Source organism: Oncorhynchus kisutch, linkage group LG6, assembly GCF_002021735.2.
Source record: "Oncorhynchus kisutch isolate 150728-3 linkage group LG6, Okis_V2, whole genome shotgun sequence".
In the NCBI taxonomy this organism is placed as follows: domain Eukaryota; kingdom Metazoa; phylum Chordata; class Actinopteri; order Salmoniformes; family Salmonidae; genus Oncorhynchus; species Oncorhynchus kisutch.
In genome coordinates, this window is record NC_034179.2 from 15,337,922 (window position 1) to 15,359,424 (window position 21,503).

The 21,503-nt window shown below is 42.2% G+C and overlaps 1 protein-coding gene across 2 annotated transcripts in view; it reads left to right on the plus strand.

The window, feature by feature from the left end:
- Nucleotides 1–21,503, plus strand: part of cntnap3 (contactin associated protein family member 3) — a 216,530-nt gene that overhangs the window by 29,713 nt on the left and 165,314 nt on the right. For both annotated transcript variants that reach the window (XM_020484881.2, XM_031826267.1), the window contains exon 2: nt 970–1,080. In XM_020484881.2, coding sequence (XP_020340470.1) covers nt 970–1,080 — 111 coding nt within the window. The remainder of the gene's footprint in view (nt 1–969; nt 1,081–21,503) is intronic.

The following is a 21,503-nucleotide window of genomic DNA, read 5'->3' on the forward strand; positions in this document are numbered from 1 at the left end:
AGCACGGTTCTGTAATATTTGTTTCTTAATGTTCTGTTTTTAATGTCATAAGAGATAAGCCAATTTTATCTGTGTGTGTGTGCATTTGTTTGCTTGTGCATGTAATCCCGCACCCCCAGCATGTGTGTGAGCATTTGGTCATATGCGTACGTGCATGCCAATGTGTGTGTGTGGGTTTTATTGCAATCTAAACCTCCAGTCACAACAGTCATAATCATAAAAGTGTGTGGAGCATGAACAGGTCTCAGAGAGGCTCTGGATCTAAACAACATGAGTCACCAGCTTGTTTTATTACTGAGGTGGTTCTAACATATATAACTGCAATACAATACCCAATCTGACATCATCAGGGCAAAAATGCTTGATCACATGGGGGCCATGTTAGAGGTGGTCAATGATTATCTTCTCTTCTCATCTAGTGAAAGTACTGCAAAGTGCAGCTCCTATTTGAATAGTATGGCATGGTCCTTTGTGGTAATTATTGACACCATGTCACATTGAAGAAGCCCAAGAACACCCTACTTTTGCAGTGTTTGACTATTTTGAGTTGATCTCGTATGGTTGAAATATTTTCCTAATTAGGTTTATCAATACTTTGGTTTTACAACATATTACAGTTGAGTTCAAGTCACTCTGTAACATGTTTTGTGATATTGTTTTGGTCTTGGTGTTTTGATCTCTTCCAATAAAGTCAGAGCACACATTAGTGGTGTTGGAACATAACAGTGTAGCTATTTTAATAAGCATTATGTAGTTATTTTACAGTGATGTCATTAGAATGGTGATGACATCCTGTGATGTCACCACAATGGTGTCGATGGTGTTTCTATCGTGGCTTACAATATTGTGTCAACTCACTTTAAGCATTATTCCTCCTTGATAATGTTTTTGGGGGTACTATGCTGAGTTACTACTAGTCCAGAGCTCAAAGACTAATCCTTTGCTTTGTGTTTCATGTTTGCTTGATAGACAGCTGTGATGGCCCACTAGTGTCCAACCTGCCCCAGTCTTCCTTCAGAAGCTCCTCTCAGTTATCCAACAGCCATGGGCCCGGCTTTGCTAAAGTCAACAGGAGAGATGGTGAGTACTGGACCTTTGATACATACACTATTGAAAAAGAAATGGTTCCAAAAGGGTTCTTCAGCTGTCCCCATAGGAGAACCCTTTTTGATTTCAGGTAGAAACCTTGTGGGTTCCAAGTAGAGCCCTCTGTGGAAAATTGTTCTTCATGGAAGAACCATTTTAGGTTCTAGATAGAAAAAAAGGTGCTAAGAGTGTACCATTCTGCTGCGGTAGTTCTGAGGAAACAGGTTGTGTAGTCCCAATGGCTTTTTGCAATGCTTCACACACATTGACCTCATCCATTCCCCATTTCAAGTTGGAGTAAAGGATGGGAAAAATAATAAGGCATTGTTTGGCTTGAGAGTCTGATATGGACACTGTATTGATTGTACTATCCCCCACTGTTATTGGGAGGCTGTGTTCCAGCCGTACACTGTGGTGTTGAGGCTCAGCTGATTATTGCGGAGAGGGAGAATAGGGTTGGGTTCCCCACAGGACTGTGCATAAAGAACATCATAGGCAGGATTCAGAAGCAGTAGCGCAGGATCCAGATGATTTACTTTGAGAGAGAGAGAGATGCTGTTGTTACCACATCCCTTCAGAGTAGCGTACCCAGCTGGTCACCTACTGTAGGTAGATATTGGAGTACTACATCACAAGCTCCAATGCAAGGTCGCCCACCATTACCATCTGAATGGCGATTCATCCAAACAAAGAAAATCAAGAGGGGATTGGATGGTATGCTGGATGCTGATATAGGGTTTGCTTGCCTTGCTAACAGGGGGAAATGCTATCACGGTGGTTCTTTGTTTGAATGTTGTAAAACGGGGAGGGTTTATTTATTTTGTTTCTAGTTTGAAAGCAGAAAATCATTTGGGAAAAGCAGGGATTTTTAGCAGCCACATAAGAGGGTCTGTGTGAATGATTTTTTTTTGGACTGTGAGACCAAAGCAAACTAAGCTTGTTGGATGCTGCTTCCGTGCTGTCTTTGATGGCTGTAGCAGTAAGCACACAGGTTTTTCACTATTCCCATCTGAATTGATCTGGGTGGATCGATAGGTGTCTAAAACTCTATGGTATCATCTGTTTGGTATATTTCCCTGTGTTTGATCATGATGAAGCAGTGTCAGTCAGGTTACTTGTTTTAGATATCAGTTCATGTCTGCACCAGAGGTAGAAGATTGCTTAAAACTCGTTACACATGTGGGATTTGGCCTATATGGATTGGGCTAAATTCAAATGTGTTTCTTACAGAAGAAATATGTATAAAGCATATGCATAACCATGGTAGCAATTAAAAAGGGAACAGTTTGGAGATTATGGGGAAATTACTAGGCCAAATATGAGGACACAACAGTTCACCTGACACAAGACTGAATCCATACATTACACTGTTGATTTAGTGTGTTTTACATTTACTGTACTTTTTGCCGCATTGGTTGATAATGAAATCTTAAAATACTCCGGATACATTCGGTAACATGATAAGAATATTCCTAGAACATGTAGCGTACGTGCAACATATGACAAAACAAGTTTGAGTCAAAGGACTAACGGGTATCTCCAAGTGGCCACACACTTCTCCAAAGTGTGCACAGTTCCTAAGTAATTTCAATGCACTTTTATGACTCAAAGAAAGATTCAACTACTGTATAAGGTGTTTTTTTCTTTTAGCTCTTCTAGCTGTGCCGTTGAGAAACTAGAGCAAACACAATTGTAGTTGTTTTGGTTGGAACACAGCCCTGCATCACACAATTACTGTTGTTGTTTACGCAATCCAAAAAATTGTCCCACATAAAAGGCAATCTGGGTGAGGTGAGCATCATTTGAAAGCTTGTTCTGTTGCCAACATTACTAGCTAAGATATAAAATATGATATTACAGTGTTAGGCTTTCACAAGGCAATTCAGAGAAACAGATCATTTTGGTTTCATATATAATTAAGTAATGAGTGCATTCAGGTGTGTGTGCCTCAGCAACATTCTCTCTTAATTTACAGCTTTTACCTCACTCAGACAACATCAAATTTGCAAAAATTGCCCAATTAGCAGGAGGGATTTGGGAAACTTCTTGTCATGCAAGGAGCTCAAGTTCAGAACGGCTGTCAGTCAAAACCCATACAGAGTTGTGAAGTACAGAGCCAGAGCTCAGAGGTCATGTTTAGCATGTTACTGTACAGCCACTGCATACCAATTTAGCCATTTATCACTGACCAAATGAGATATTTTCAACCTGTGTACAGGTACGAGTGTATAGGATTAAATTACATTACAATCAGAAATCTCCATAATTGGAACCAGATTTCTGGCTGTAATGATGTAATTGCAACCAGCTTTGCTCTGTGGGTGAACATTTCTAGTGATGGAGTACAGAACTGTAATCGATTGTTTACAAGACACTGCAAAGATGCCTCTCAATAACCTCTCTTCTATTTGACCTTTGACTGATTTCAAGCTCACTCTCTGTCCTTTCTGTGAATGGAAGAGGATCTAACAACATGGCATCCCACAGGGTTGAAACGGTGATGCTGCATAATTTATCCTACGAAGACGAGAATACAGTGACTCTCAAATTGCTTTTTTTTAACATGGCAGGGCACGAGACGACATAATCCCAGCTGTTCTATGAAGAAATCTATGAATAAATGAATGAAACCATCTAATTTACAAATCTGCCTGCACATGTTAACACTTAGCATCCTCTAGCTAGTGTTTCTCAGAGGATATTCACATTACTGATTCAATTTACTGACAAAATGAACAGTGGTAACTATCAAAGCTTTCATACAGATGTAGAATCTTAACTTGATCACTCTTTTAAGCTTCTAAAGATAGTAATTTCCACTTTGAAATTTCAGACTTGATATGCTCTATCGAAAAATGTATCAACCACTACAAAAATGTTAATTCATTATAATCCACATAGTAATTCACATTTGCTGTTGCTGCATGATTATTTTCCTGCTGTAGCAAACTAGTTCAAATTAAGATCTGTTCAGTCCTGCTGGTATTGTATCTTCTCACCAGGCTTGTTGATTGTTGATTGAAATAGTGAATTAAATATTCCTGTTTATCGATTGTAGTCAGAAAGCAGCAACATGAGAACAGGTGATACAGGTGGTAATATGATTGTATACAATGTATAGTCAGTAAAGTCATTGTATAAGAACATATCAAAATGGCACGTTGTCTGATCCTTGCAAGTTATATTGTTTGTCCTCAGACTGTCCGCAGAGTTAGATGGTCATCCACAGAGATCCTATTATGTAATTCTATGGGTTCACCCCTCTAGTCAGTCTGGAATTAGAATGCTTTTCAGACCCCACCATTCTACACATTCTATCTACACATGCTGTGATCAGATATGTGACCATGTCCATGTAATCCAATGTGGAGAAACATGAAAGACCCATTGAGATCCAGTCAAGATCTGGTTAAACCACCTGCCTAGGGGTACAATAATGCATTATGGAAAACCAGGTTTTGAACCATTATGGTAGGCCAGATTCTGAAGCATTATGGTAGCCCGGTTTTTGAAGCATTATGGTAGCCCAGGTTCTGAAGCATTATGGTAGGCCGGGTTTGAAGCATTATGGTAGGCCGGGTTGTGAGGCATTATGGTAGGCCGGGTTGTGAAGCATTATGGTAGGCCGGGTTGTGAAGCATTATGGTAGGCCGGGTTGTGAAGCATTATGGTAGGCCGGGTTGTGGAGCATTATGGTAGGCCGGGTTGTGAAGCATTATGGTAGGCCGGGTTGTGAAGCATTATGGTAGGCCGGGTTGTGAAGCATTATGGTAGGCCGGGTTGTGAAGCATTATGGTAGGCCGGGTTGTGAAGCATTATGGTAGGCCGGGTTGTGAAGCATTATGGTAGGCCGGGTTGTGAAGCATTATGGTAGGCCGGGTTGTGAAGCATTATGGTAGGCCGGGTTGTGAAGCATTATGGTAGGCCGGGTTGTGAAGCATTATGGTAGGCCGGGTTGTGAAGCATTATGGTAGGCCGGGTTGTGAAGCATTATGGTAGGCCGGGTTGTGAAGCATTATGGTAGGCCGGGTTGTGAAGCATTATGGTAGGCCGGGTTGTGAAGCATTATGGTAGGCCGGGTTGTGAAGCATTATGGTAGGCCGGGTTGTGAAGCATTATGGTAGGCCGGGTTGTGAAGCATTATGGTAGGCCGGGTTGTGAAGCATTACTATCCTCCAATAAAACAAAATGAGAGTACTTAATTCAACCCCGTTTCTCTCTCTCTCTCACTCCTTCTTTCACTATCCCCCTTCTTTTTAATAGCCTATTACACCCTCTTCTTTCTAATTATCTATCTTTCTCTTTTTCACTTTCTTATTCCCACCCTCTATCACCATTTACTGTCTCTGACACTGAGGTATCCCTTTGAATACACAAAACTGTGTTTGATTCTAATTATGAGTTACTCCGTCTCATTTTTGATTGTGGAGGAGCAATTCGGACAACTTCCATTCATCCCTTTGCTAAATGTTAATATCAGTATTTTACATTTAAATGGTTTCTTTTTTCATTTTTGTGATACTGACAGTTATACAATTATATTGAAATATGCTTTGAAATTACATTTTGGCTGGCTAATTCCTTTTCTTGAAGTGAAATTCAACTAAGTGGAGACCATTCATTGAAATGAACTCTATAAAGAACTACTGGCTAATCACATATTGATCTATTTGTTCAATCAGCGATCCACTGTCCTCCGGTTTCATGGTCTGATTTGTCTCTCCATGTCTTTTGGAGAGAACTGGTGGCCATTTTGGTCTAGTGAACATTTACCTGAACTGGCAGCTCTGCCAGATGCCAGCTTAGAATGTCCTATCAGAAAGTCCTCCCAAATTCCGGTGCATTCCCTCTGATGATCTGCCATGTTATTCATATGGCCATTATTAGACGGTTGGTGTCACTCAAGGCCCCACACTCTAAACAGGTCTCTATTCCTTATTCATTCACTAGCAAGTGGAAAAACAGTACACTATTGATGAGTGAGTAGTCCGTTCATTAGACACGCATCTGCTCTTGTCTGGAAATCTGGTATGACTCGCCAAAGTCGTGTCGGCCACAATTTCCCAATCTCCCCTCTAAAATAGACAGGGCAACACGTGGCAGTCCAGGCAAGAATGATTTACAGTTACATCCAGAATTATTGGCACCCTTGTTAAATAGTGTTAAATACTGTGGCGGCAGTGTAGCCTAGTGGTTAGAGTGTTGGACTAGTAAACCGAAAGGTTGCAAGATCAAATCCCTGAGCTGACAAGTTACAAATCTGTTGTTCTGCCCCTGAACAAGGCAGTTAACCCACTGTTCCTAGGCCATCATTGAAAATAAGAATTTGTTCTTAAATGACTTGCCTAGTTAAATAAATATGTCTACAGGTTCATCTGCCTCACCTAAACCCCATTCTTGTGGGAAACTGCTATAGACCACCAAGTGCTAACAGTCAGTATCTGAATAATATGTGTGAAATGCTTGATAAGGTATGTGATATCAACAGGGTGGTATATTTTCTGGGTGCTTTCATCAAGCTGCCCACTCAAGAAAAAGCTTCAAACTGTAACCAGTGCATGAAACCTGGTTCAGGTTATTAGTCAACCTACCAGGGTAGTTACAAACAGCACAAGAATGAAATCATCAACATGTATTGATCACGTCTTTACTAATGCGGCAGAAATTGCTTTAAAGTAGTATCCAAATCATCGTATGTAGTGATCACAATATATTAGCCATGTCTAGGAAAACCAAAGTGCCAAAGGCTGGGCCTAATATACTGTATAAGAGGTCATACAGTATAGTTCTATAGTGATTCTTATTTAGATGATGTAAAGAATATTTGCTGCTCTGTGGTGTGAATTGAAGAGAAACCAGACACTGCTCTTGACACATTTATGACATTGCTTATTCCAGTTACTAATAAGCATGCACTCATTAAGAAAATGACTGTAAAAACGGTTAAATCTCCTTGGATTAATGAGGAATTGAAAAATGTTATGCTTTAGAGGTATGAGACAAAAGGTATGGCAAATAGTCTGGCAGCATAACCGATTGGCAAACATACAGCAAATTGAGAGACCATGTGACTAAACTGAATAAAACAAGAAACTACACTATGAAAGAAAGAAAGATGAATTATGGTTAAAAAAAAATTGGTCTTTGGTGCGAAAAGTGCAAATCAATCCCAGAACAACAGCAAAGGACCTTGTGAAGATGCTGGAGGAAACAGGTACAAACATATCTATATCCACAGTAAAACAAGTCCTATATCGACATAACCTGAAAGGCCACTCAGCAAGGAAGAAGCCACTGCTCCAAAAACCACCATAAAAAAGCCAGACTATGGTTTGCAAATGCACATGGGGACAAAGACGAACTTTTTGGAGTAGTGTCCTCTGGTCTGATGAAACAAAACTAGAACTGTTTGGCCATAATGACCATCGTTATGTTTGGAGGAAAAAAGGGGGGACGCTTGCAAGCCGAAGAACACCATCCCAACCGTGAAGCACGGGGGTGGCAGCATCATCTTGTGGGGGTGCTTTGCTGCAGGAGGGACTGGTGCACTTCACAAAATAGATGGCATCATGAGGAGGGAAATTATGTGGATATATTTAAGAAACATCTCAAGACATTAGTCAAAGTTAAAGCTTGGTCACACATGGGTCTTCCACATGGATAATGACCCCAAGCATACTTCCAAAGTTGTGGCAAAATGGCTTAAGGGCAACAAAGTCAAGGTATTGGAGTGGCCATCACTAAGCCCTGACCTCAATCCTATAGAAAATGTGTGGGCAGAATTGAAAGTGTGTGCGAGCAAGGAGGCCTTCAAACCTGACCCAGTTACACCAGCTCTGTCAAGAGGAATGGGCCAAAATTCACCTAACTTATTGTGGAAGGCTACCCAAAACGTTTGATCCAAGTAAAACAATTTAAAGGTAATGCTACAAATACTGATTGAATGTATGTAAACTTCTGACCCACTGGGAATGTGATTAAAGAAATAAAAGCTTAAATAAATCATTCTCTCTACTATTATTCTGACATTTCACATTCTTAAAATAAAGTGGTAATCCTAACTGACCTTGGACAGGGAATAATTTCAGTCTGTGTAGGCAGCAGCCTCTCTGTTTGTGTTGGCTGTTTGACAGTCTGATGGCCTTGAGATAGAAGGTGTTTTTCAGTCTCTCGGTCCCAGCTTTGATGCACCTGTACTGACTTCGTCTTCTGGATGGTAGCAGGGTGAACAGGCAGTGGCTCTGGTGTTGTTGTCCTTGATGATCTTTTTGGCCTTCAAGTGCTGTAGGTGTCCTGATGGGCAGGTAGTTTGCCCCTGGTGATGTGTTGTGCAGACAGCACCACCCTTTGGAGAGCCTTGAGGTCTTGGGTGGTGCAGTTGCCATACCAGGCGGTGATGCAGCCCGACAGGTTCCTCTCAAGTGTGCATCTGTAGAAGTTTCTTCAGCCTCCTGAGGTTGAAGAGGCGCTGTTGAGCCTTCTTCACCAGCTTGTCTGTGAAGGTGGACCATTTCAGTTTGTCTGTGATATTTACATAGAGGAAATTAAAACTTCTCCTCTGCTGTCCTGTTGATGTGGATAGGGGAGTGCTCCCTCTGCTGTTTCCTGAAGTCCACGATCACCTCCTTTGTTTTGTTGACATTGAGTGAGGTTGTTTTCCTGACACCATACTCTGAGTACCCTCACCACCTCCTTGTAGGCTGTCTTGTTATTGGTAATCAAGCCTACTACTGTTGTGTCATCTGCAAACTTGATGATTGAGTTGGAAGCGTGCATGGCCACGCAGTCATGGTGAACAGGCAGTACAGGAGGGGGCTGAGCATGCACCCTTGTGGGGCCACCGTGTTGAAGATCAGAAAAGTGGAGGTGTTGTTTCCTACCTTCACCACCTGGGGGCAGCCCGTCAGGAAGTCCAGGACCCAATTGCGCAGGGCGGGGTTGAAACCCAGGGCCTCAGACTGAATGATGAGCTTGGAGGGTACTATGGTGTTGCATCCTGAGCTATAGTCAATAAACAGCATTCTTACATGGGTATTTCTCTTGTCCAGATGGGATAGGGCAGTGTGCAGTGTGATGGTGATTGTATCATCTGTGGACCTATTGTGGCGGTAAGCAAATTGAAGTCAAATCAAATCAAATCAAATCAAATTTATGTATATAGCCCTTTGTACATCAGCTGATATCTCAAAGTGCTGTACAGAAACCCAGCCTAAAACCCCAAACAGCAAGCAATGCAGGTGTAGAAGCACGGTGGCTAGGAAAAACTCCCTAGAAAGGCCAAAACCTAGGAAGAAACCTAGAGAGGAACCAGGCTATGTGGGGTGGCCAGTCCTCTTCTGGCTGTGCCGGGTGGAGATTATAACAGAACATGGCCAAGATGTTCAAATGTTCATAAATGACCAGCATGGTCGTATAATAATAAGACAGAACAGTTGAAACTGGAGCAGCAGCACGGTCAGATGGACTGGGGACAGCAAGGAGTCATCATGTCAGGTAGTCCTGGGGCATGGTCCTAGGGCTCTGGTCCTCTGAGAGAGAGAAAAAAATAGAGAATTAGAGAGAGCATATGTGGGGTGGCCAGTCCTCTTCTGGCTGTGCCGGGTGGAGATTATAACAGAACATGGCCAAGATGTTCAAATGTTCATAAATGACCAGCATGTTCGAATAATAAGAAGGCAGAACAGTTGAAACTGGAGCAGCAGCACGGCCAGGTGGACTGGGGACAGCAAGGAGTCATCATGTCAGGTAATCCTGGGGCATGGTCCTAGGGCTCAGGTCCTCCGAGAGAGAGAAAGAAAGAGAGAAGGAGAGAATTAGAGAACGCACACGTAGATTCACACAGGACACCGAATAGGACAGGAGAAGTACTCCAGATATAACAAACTGACCCTAGCCCCCCGACACATAAACTACTGCAGCATAAATACTGGAGGCTGAGACAGTGGGTCCAGGGTGACCGGTAAGGTGGAGGTTATATGATCCTTGACTAGCCTCTCAAAGCACTTCATGATGACAGAAGTGAGTGCTGCGGTGCGATAGTAATTTAGTTCAGTTACCTTTGCCTTCTTGGGTACAGGAACAATGGTGGCCATCTTGAAGCATGTGGGGACAGCAGACTGGGATAGGGAGAGATTGAATATGTTTGTAAAAACACACCAGCCAGCTGGTCTGCACATGCTCTGAGGACGCGGCTAGGGATGCCGTCTAGGCCGGCAGCCTTGCGAGGGTTAACACGCTTCAATGTCTTATTTACATAGGCCACGGAGAAGGAGAGCCCACAGTTCTTGTTAGCGGGTCACGTTGGTGGCACTGTATTATCCACAAAGCGGGCAAAGAAAGTGTTTAGTTTGTCTAGAATCAAGACGTCGGTGTCCGTGACGTGTCTGATTTTCATTTTGTAGTCCGTGATTGTCTATAGACCCTGCCACATATGTCTCATGTCCGTCTCATTGAATTGCGACATCACTTTGTCGCTATTCTGACATTTCGCTTGTTTGTTTGCCTTGCGGAAGGAATAACTACACCGTTTGTATTCGGCCATATCCCCAGTCACCTTTCCATGGTTAAATGCAGTGGTTTGCACTTTCAGTTTTGCACGAATGCCGCCATCTATCCACAGTTTTTGGTTAGGGTAGGTTTGAATAGTCGTAGTAGGTACAACATCTCCTATACACTTCCTTATAAACTCACTCACCAAATCAGCGTATACGTCAATATTATTCTCTGAGGCTAGCCAGTATATGTCCCAGTCCGTGTGATCAAAACATTCTTGAAGCGTGGATTCCGATTGGTCAGTCCTGCAATGAATAGTCCTTAGCACGGTTACATCCTTTTGAGTGTCTGCCATAGGAAGGGAGGAGCAAAATGGAGACGTGGTCAGATTTTCCGAAAGGAGGGCGGGGGAGGGCCTTTTTTGCATCGTGAAAGTTAGAGTAGCAGTGATCCTATAAGGGCTCAAGGCGAGACCCAGATGCTGACACAGGAGGCAGATGGTTAGAGTCCAAGATGTTTATTAACAATCTTAAAGGGGTAGGCAAGAGATTGGTCATAGACAGGCAAAAGGTCAAAACCAATTCAGAATTCCAGAGGTACAGAATGGCATGCAGGCTCGAGGTCAGGGCAGGCAGAATGGTCAGGCAGACGGGAATGGAGTCGAAACCGTGAGGACTAGTAAACGAGAATAGAAAAGCAGCAGCACAGGAAAAACACGCTGGTTGACTTGAACATACAAGATGAACTGGCACAGAGAGACAGGAAACACAGGGGTAAATACACCAGGGAAAATAAGTAACACCTGAAGGGGGTGGAGACAATCACAAGGACAGGTGAAACAGATCAGGGTGTGACAGATCCAGTGTTTTTCCAGCGCAAGTGCTACTCTCAATATGCTGATAGAATTTAGGTAGCCTTGTTCTCAAATTTGCTTTGTTTAAATCGCCAGCTACAATAAATGCAGCCTCTGGATTTATGGTTTCCAGTTTGCATGAATCCCAGTGAAGTTCCTTGAGGGCTGTTGTGGTTTCTGTTTGAGGGGGGATATACACGGCTGTGACAATAACCAAGGAGAATTCCCTTGGGGGATAATACAGTGAGCATTTGATTGAGGAATTCTAGGTCAGGTGAACAAAGGACTTGAGTTCCAGTATGTTGTTACAATTACACCATGAGTCGTTAATCATGAAACATACTGCCCCGCCCCTATTCTCCCCGGAGAGATGTTTAGTAGTTGGTGGCTGTACCGACTACGACAGCATATCCAGAAAGAGCCATGTTTCCATGAAACAGAGTAAGATGTCTCTCCGGAAAGCAACCTTTGCCCTAATTTTGTCTACCTTGTTATCTAGCGAATATACTTGGAAGCGGTGGGTGGTGTGGCCTCCGAAGTCTGACCAGAAGACCGCTCAGTCTACATCTTCTCCAGCGGCGTTGTTTTTGGTCAGCCCCTGGAATCTGTTCAAATGCCCTGGGTGGTTTGGACAAAGGATCCGCTTCGGGAAAGTTGTATTCCTAGTCGTAATGCTGATAAGTTGACGTTTTTATTTATTTTATTTGACCTTTTATTTAACCAGGCAAGTCAGTTAAGAACAAATCCTTATTTTCAATGACGGCCTAGTGGGTTAACTGCCTGTTCAGGGGCAGAACGACAGATTTGTACCTTGTCAGCTCGGGGGTTTGAACTTGCAACCTTCCGGTTACTAGTCCACCGCTCTAACTAGGCTACCCTGCGCCCTAGGCTACCCTGTTGCTCTGATATTCAATAGTTCTTTCCAGCTGTGTGTAATAACACTTAAGATTTTCTGGGTTAACAATATAAGAAATAATACCAAAAAAAACGAAATACTGCAGAGTTTCCTAAGGACTAGAAGCGAGGCAGCCCTTTCTGTCAGCGTCATCTTATCTGTTTAACACGATACATGTCAACTACTACAGCGACTGAAATGACTGCAACAATTAACAAAGTTAGTTTCAGAATGGGTGCCAAGGAATAAGTTAGTCCTAAATATTTGAAAAACTAAAAGCATTTTATTTGGGACAAATAATTCACTAATCCCTAAACCTCAACTAAATTGTATAATGAATAATGTGAAAATTGAGCAAATTGAGGTGACTAAACTGCCTGCAGTAACCCTGGATTGTAAACTATCATGGTCAAAACATGTAGATACAACATTAGCTAAGATGGGGAGAAGTCTGTCCACAATAAAGCGCTGCTCTGCCTTCTTAACAACACTATCAACAAGGCAGGTCCTACGGGCCCTAGTTTTGTCTCACCTGGACTACTTTCCAGTCGTGTGGTCAGGTGCCACAAAGGATGTAGGAAAATTACAACTGGCTGAGAACAGAGCAGCACAGCTGGCCCTTAAATGTACACGGGTACAGTACCTAACATTAATGATATGCATGTCAATCTCTCATGGCTCAAAGTGGAGGAGAGATTTACTTCATCACTACTTGTTTTTGTAAGAAGTGTTGACAAGCTGAATGCACTGAGCTGTCTGTTTTAAACTTCTTCAGGATCGGTGGGTCTCTCAAGGGACCGTTGAGCTAACATAGGCTAATGAGATTAGCATGAGGTTGTAAGTAACAAGAACATTTCCCAGGACATAGAATATATCTGATATTGGCAGAAAGCTTAAATTCTTGTTAATGTCCAATTTACAGTAGCTATTACAGTGAAAGAATACCATGCTATTGTTTCAGGAGTTATGCACAGTTATGAACTTGAAAAGTTATTAATAAACCAATTAGGTACATTTGGGCAGTCTTGATACAAAATTGAATACACATGCAATGGTTCATTGGCTCAGTCTAAAACTTTGCACATACACTGCTGCCATCTAGTGGCCAAAATTGCGCCTAGGCTGGAATAATATATGATGGCATTTCTCTTGCATTTCAAAGATGTTTGTACAATTTTTATTTTATTTTTAAACTGTTGTTTTTTTTCTTTGGATTTTCTTTTACCAGATTGAATGTGTTATATTCTCTTACATTCATTTCACATTTCCACAAACTTCAAAGTGTTTCCTTTAAAATGTATCAAGAATATGCATGTCTTTGCTTCAACGCCTGAGCTACAGGCAGATAGATTTGGGTATGTCATTTTAGGCGAAAATTTAAAAAAAGGGGTGGATCCTTAAGAGGTTTTAAACTACTAGCACACAGCTTGGACACCCATGCATACCATACAAGACATGTCACTAGAGTTCCCTTCACAATCCCCAAGTCCAGAACAGACTATGGTGCTCAGTGCTACATAGTGTAGATCCATGACTACATGGAACTCTATTCTACATCAGGTAACTGATGCAAACAGTAGAATCTCTTTAAAAAATAGTTACAAATATCTTATGGAACAGCGAGGACTGTGAAGAGACACACACACACACACAGGTACAGACATGCATACGTACACACACGCTAGCATACGCACACTACACACACGTACATTGTAATATTGTTCTATGGTGGTATTATACATTTTGTATTGTAGATATGTAATGGTGTTTTATATTTTGTTTTAAATAGAATATACAGTGGGGCAAAAAAGTATTTAGTCAGCCACCAATTGTGCAAGTTCTCCCACTTAAAAGATGAGAGAGGCCTGTAATTTTCATCCTAGGTACACTTTAACTATGACATACAAAATGAGAAATCCAGAAAATCACATTGTAGCATTCTTTATGAATTTATTTGCAAATTATGGTGGAAAATAAGTATTTGGTCACCTACAAACAAGCAAGATTTCTGGCCTTCACAGACCTGTAACTTCTTTAAGAGGCTCCTCTGTCCTCTACTTGTTACCTGTATTAATGGCACCTGTTTGAACTTGTTATCAGTATAAAAGACACCTGTCCACAACCTCAAACAGTCACACTCCAAACTACACTATGGCCAAGACCAAAGAGCTGTCAAAGGACACCAGAAACAAAATTGTAGACCTGCACCAGGCTAGGAAGACTGAATCTGCAATAGGTAAGCAGCTTGGTTTGAAGAAATCAACTGTGGGAGCAATTATTAGGAAATGGAAGACATACAAGACCACTGATAATCTCCCTTGATCTGGGGCTCCATGCAAGATCTCACCCCGAGTGGATCTTCCAGCAAGTCAATGACCCCAAGCACACATCAAAATCCACAAAGAAAATGGTTTATTGACCACAAAATCAACATTAGCAATGGCCATCTCAGTCTCGAGACTTGACCCTCATTGGTAACCAGTGGTTTGAATTGAACAGGGCAGTCCACAAGCACAGACCGAAGGACATCAAGGATCTGGAAAGATTCTGTGTGGAGGAATGGTCTAAGATCCCTCCCAATGTGTTCTCCAATCTCATTAAACATGATAAAAGTGCCTTTACCCACGCAAGGGGAGGGTGGACAAAATATTGAAAACTAGGTGCCAATAATATTTAAAATATGTATATATTTGTTAACCAAAATATATTTATTTATTAATTAATTGTTGGACATAAGACTGTATAAACACCAGAAACATGTTCCAACGTATTAATAAATATATTTGTGGTCATATACAGGACGGCAGGTAGCCTAGAGGTTAGAGCGTTTGACTAAAAACCGAAAGATTGCAAGATCAAATCCCTGAGCTGACAAGGTAAAAATCTGTTGTTCTGCCCCTGAACAAGGCAGTTATCCCACTGTTCCCAGGCCGTCATTGAAAATAAGAAATTCTTCTTAACTGACTTGCCTAGTTAAATAACAGTTAGAAAAAATACATGTAAGTAAGGTTGAAATTGTGTTTTAGTCAAGTATTACATCTGTTTGGGCTTCTTGTGGATACATGTACAGTCTACAAATGATGTTATAATTATGTTCCAGCCTCCTGTCCATCCGCTCAAGAAGAAAATGGTCCTGCGGCCCAATCTAGTGGATGATACCTGAAATAGGGTGCCATTTTGGATGCACCCCATGACAGGAAGAGGAGAAAAGTCTGAGTGATTTTATCTTCCTGGTTGGAAGGCCTGTCATACACAATATGACCAAATCTAAAGACAGATGGTAGAGATTTATTGGAACAGAGAGTAAAGGGATTATTCAATTTAGAAACCTTACAGCTACATTGGTGACTCGTGATGGAATTCACCACTGATCTGTGAAGAAAAGAAAAGTTGTATTTTGTAGAACCTTAGAAAATGAAAGTGTTTGCAGTACTGTGTGATTCCACTCAGTGTGGTAACCAACCATGGCTCTCTCTGTGGGGTACTTCTGACAAGGCAAAGCTGGTTGAAATCATAACATCATTTTAACCAGTTTACAAGGTTGTGATGACATTATTTCAACAAGTTTTTTCCGCTGGGTAGTAGATATGGCATTAGAGAAATGTACCACAATTTGTCACTGAAAAAAACACAACAAAAAAAACTGTTGCCTACGAAAAACTCATAGTCAGTGTTGATTATGGACAAATTATTAGATGCCACTGATAATGTTTATATTTTCAGACCTTTAGTCAGATACAGTGCCTTCAGAAAATATTCATACCCCTTGACTTATTCCAAATGTTCTGTTACAGCCTGAATTAAAAATTGTTTAAATATATTTGTTTTCTCACCCATCTACACACAATATCCCCTAATAACAAAGTGAAAACATGAAAACATTTTTGCAAATTTATTGAAAATCAAATGCAGAAATATCAAATGTAAATAAGTGTTCACACCCCTGAATCAATACTTTGGCGGTGATTGCAGCTTTGAGTCGTCTTGGGTATGTCTGTATCAGCTTTGCACATCTGGATTTGGGTTTTTTCTCCCATTCTTTTATGCAGATTTACTGAAGCATTGTTAAGTTAGATGTGGGGTGGTGGTTAACAGTGATGTTCAAGTCTATCCACAGATTTTCAATGGGATTTAAGTCTGGCTTTGGCTGTGCCACTCAAGTACTTTCCCATTGTTGTTCTGAAGCCATTCCAGCGTTGCTTTGGCTGTATGCTTGGGGTCATTGTGCTGTTGGAACAGTAACCTTTGCACCAGTCTAAGGTAATTTGCCTCTGAAGCAGGTTCTGATCAAGGATTTGCCTGTATCTGGCTCCAGTCATTGTTCCCTCTATCCTTACCAGTCTCCCAGTCCCTGCCGCTGAAAAGCATCCCCATAGCATGATGCTGCCACCCTTATGCTTCACGGTAGGGATGGTGTTAGATGGGTGAAGAGCTGTCCCTGGTTTTCTCCAGACAGTGTTTTACATTCATGCCAAAGAGTTACATTTGTCTCATCAGACCACAGAATATTTTGCCTTATCTCAGGGTCTTTCATGTTTCTTTTTCCAGGCTTGCTGTCATGTGCCTTTTTCTCAGGATAGGCTTCCATCTGGCCACTCTCCCTTAAAGCCCAGATTGGTGAAGTGCTGTTGTCCTTGTGGCAGGTTCTCCCATCTCAACCAAGGAACTCTGTAGTTCTGTCAAAGTGGTCATTAGGTTTTTAGTCACCTCCCTGGCCAAGGTCCTTCTTGCCCGGTTGCTCAGTTTGGTCGGACAGCCAGCTCTAGGCAGAATCTGGGTAGTTCCATATTTTTTTCAATTTCCCAATGATTTCCCAATTTCCCAATTTCAACATTGGGTGTGGATAATTATGGAAATGAGATCTCTCTATTTCATTTTAAATACATTTGCAAAAGTTTCTAAAAACATGTTTTCACTTTGTCATTATGGGGTATTGTGTGTAGGCGGGTGATTTAAATTATTATTTATTTTTTAATCCATTTTGAATTCATGCTGTAACACCAACAAATGTGGAATAAGTGAAGGAATATGAATGTCTGAATACACTGTATATGATGTGTTTCTTTGAATGGGCAGCAGCACAGCGGTGGTATAATGACCACGTTCCTGACCCTACATTAACCCTAATAACCATGCACAGTGGGAAAAGCAGCAGCCCTGTCCGTTCCAGTCAGGGACTAAAGAGAAAATCAGGGGAGATTTCCTTGATTTGAACAGACAGCACTGCAGACAGAGGGAGAACACAATGGGAATCCAGGGATATGTCCCAAATGGCATCATATTCCCTATCTAGTGCACTACTTTTGAGCCCTGGTCCATTGATTGCACTAAATATGGAATAGGGTTTCATTTGGAACGCAACCCCATACAGGCCTTCCCAGCAACCATTAGGAGCCATTAGCCTTCCCGTGGTAGCTAATAATTGCCCATTTTCAAGACAGAATAAAAATATGAATGTGTTAATTGCTTGAAAAAAAAACACCCCTTTATTCTGTCTCTGGTTTGCGTCCCAAATGGCACCCGGTTATTATAGTGCTTTACTTTTCCCCTATGTAGTGCACTACTTTTGACCAGGGCCAGAGTCTTCATAGCTGGATACCCTCCTGGTATTGTGAATTCTGCTCCTCTTTATCTCCCCTACATGCTCTCTCTGCTCTCTATTCCATCACCAGTAATGAACAAAGGTCAAAGTGTTCGCTCTCCCTCTCATCGCTGTGTCAATGGCAATGTCTGTCTGCTACTAAAGTTAAGTACTTATTAAACCAGGCCTTTCACTGCCTCATGTCCTAAATACCAACCTATACAGGCAGCTTGTTGCCTTAACCCGGACCAGACAGTAGTGTGAGTACAACCAACAGACGGTTATATAAACGGTAAAGTAGGAATATTAAGGGTGGATAATCAGTGGAATCTGGTCCCTAAGTCCCTGTGGGGTTCCTGGAGACTATTTGCGTCAGCTTAGTTAGATGACATCAACTTGGTACCAAATGTTAAATAGTCTTTAACCTCGGTGTCTTTGTGTTGGGTGCTTAAAAGGCTATGTGTGTTCTCTCTCTGTATAGAGTAAGGCATGCTGCAGCTTATTGGGGCATTTCTATTGGCAGCTGCGGTATGAGTCATTTCTGTGCTAGGCCCTCTAGCTGTCTTGTGTTCTGTCTTTGTGCCGACCCTGCTGGAAGCCTGGGCACCTCCTCTAGACAGCTCTGCTCCCGTTCTGTCCATCTGGCGTCCGGGGCTCTGAGGCTGCACTTTGGCCCGACTCAGCACTTTATGCTTCCCTTCTCTCACAGACATTAGCACACTTCTCATCCTGTCGTACCTCCTTTCTCACGGCGGCGTCTCCATTCTACAGAGTGCCATTTCATCACTTCTCCTCATGTCTCTATCCGACTGGCTTTCCTCTCTCCCTCCTCCTCATGTCTCTATCCGGCTGGCTTCCCTCTCTCCCTCCTCCTGGCTCTTGCAGAAGCCAAATGCCTGTTCCTGTTCCACAACCTGTTGTGATGTTTCATGTTTCATGTTTCTCTGTTGATCAGATTGCTCTATTTTTCTTCTATCTACATTAACATGAACGTTTGGTCATTTACCAGACGCTCTTTTCTAAAGCCACTTAGTCGGTACATTCAACTAAGGTAGGTAAGACAACCATCATATATCATAGTCATTGCAAGTAAAATCTTCCCCGCAAAAAGCAGCTAATGGTACTGCACTTGACAAGTGTCTTTTTAGGGGATTGACTATATAAACTACTGCAGTCATGACCATGCAGAGCTCCAGTTTGAGTGGTTACTTTAATGTGAGAGACTTGGACACTTTCTGCACATTTTAACTAGTTGCATGATCGAAACTGCTCTTCTTCCATCATACAACGGAGAGTGACTCCTGCTCACAAAATGGCCCTGAATGTCAATGACACATTTCTCAAGTATTACTGTGTGCACAGTACCTGCTGGCGGATCATGCATCCTCGTTTTGCCACCAGCTCTGTAATGGATGTAGATGTTTTCAGGTTAGGTCTCGCAGTGCAAGGCTGCTTCAATCCCACTGATGATATACACTGTACTGCTTCATCCCTACTGAGGATATACACTGTACTGGTTCATTCCCACTGAGGATATGCAGTGTACTGCTTCATTCCCACTGAGGATATACACTGTACTGCTTCATTCCCACTGAGGATATGCACTGTACTACTTCATCCCTACTGAGGATATACACTGTACTGGTTCATTCCCACTGAGGATATACACTGTACTGGTTCATTCCCACTGAGGATATGCACTGTACTGCTTCATCCCTACTGAGGATATACACTGTACTGCTTCATTCCCACTGAGGATATACACTGTACTGCTTCATCCCTACTGAGGATATACACTGTACTGCTTCATTCCCACTGAGGATGTACATTGTACTGCTTCATTCACACTGAGGATATACACTGTACTGCTTCATTCCCACTGAGGATATACACTGTACTGCTTCATTCCCACTGAGGATATGCACTGTACTGCTTCATTCCCACTGAGGATGTACATTGTACTGCTTCATTCCCACTGAGGATGTACACTGTACTGCTTCATTCCCACTGATGATATACACTGTACTGCTTCATTCCCACTGAGGATGTACACTGTACTGCTTCATCCCTACTGAGGATATACACTGTACTGCTTCATTCCCACTGAGGATGTACATTGTGCTGCTTCATTCCCACTGAGGATGTACACTGTACTGCTTCATCCCTACTGAGGATATACACTGTACTGCTTCATTCCCACTGAGGATGTACATTGTACTGCTTCATTCCCACTGAGGATATGCACTGTACTGCTTCATTCCCACTGAGGATGTACATTGTACTGCTTCATTCACACTGAGGATATACACTGTACTGCTTCATTCCCACTGAGGATATACACTGTACTGCTTCATTCCCACTGAGGATATGCACTGTACTGCTTCATTCCCACTGAGGATGTACATTGTACTGCTTCATTCCCACTGAGGATGTACACTGTACTGCTTCATTCCCACTGATGATATACACTGTACTGCTTCATTCCCACTGAGGATGTACACTGTACTGCTTCATCCCTACTGAGGATATACACTGTACTGCTTCATTCCCACTGAGGATATACACTGTACTGCTTCATTCCCACTGAGGATGTACACTGTACTGCTTCATTCCCACTGATGATATACACTGTACTGCTTCATTCCCACTGAGGATATACACTGTACTGCTTCTTCCCACTGAGGATGTACATTGTACTGCTTCATTCCCACTGAGGATGTACACTGTACTGCTTCATCCCTACTGAGGATATGCACTGTACTGCTTCATTCCCACTGAGGATATACACTGTACTGCTTCATTCCCACTGAGGATGTACATTGTACTGCTTCATTCCCACTGAGGATATACACTGTAATGCTTCATTCCCACTGAGGATATACACTGTACTGCTTCATTCCCACTGATGATATACACTGTACTGCTTCATTCCCACTGAGGATGTACATTGTACTGCTTCATTACCACTGAGGATATACACGTACTGCTTCATCCTTACTGAGGATATACACTGTACTGCTTCATTCCCACTGAGGATGTACATTGTACTGCTTCATTCCCACTGAGGATATACACTGTACTGCTTCATTCCCACTGAGGATATGCACTGTACTGCTTCATTCCCACTGAGGATATGCACTGTACTGCTTCATTCCCACTGAGGATATACACTGTACTGCTTCATTCCCACTGAGGATATGCACTGTACTGCTTCAGTCCCACTGAGGATATGCACTGTACTGCTTCAATCCCACTGAAGATATACACTGTACTGCTTCATTCCCACTGAGGATATACACTGTACTGCTTCATTCCCACTGAGGATATACACTGTACTGCTTCATCCCTAATGAGGATATACACTGTACTGGTTCATTCCCACGGAGGATATGCACTGTACTGCTTCATTCCCACTGAGGATATACACTGTACTGCTTCATTCCCACTGAGGATATACACTGTACTGCTTCATTCCCACTGAGGATATGCACTGTACTGCTTCATTCCCACTGATGATATACACTGTACTGCTTCATTCCCACTGAGGATATGCACTGTACTGCTTCATTCCCACTGAGGATATACACTGTACTGCT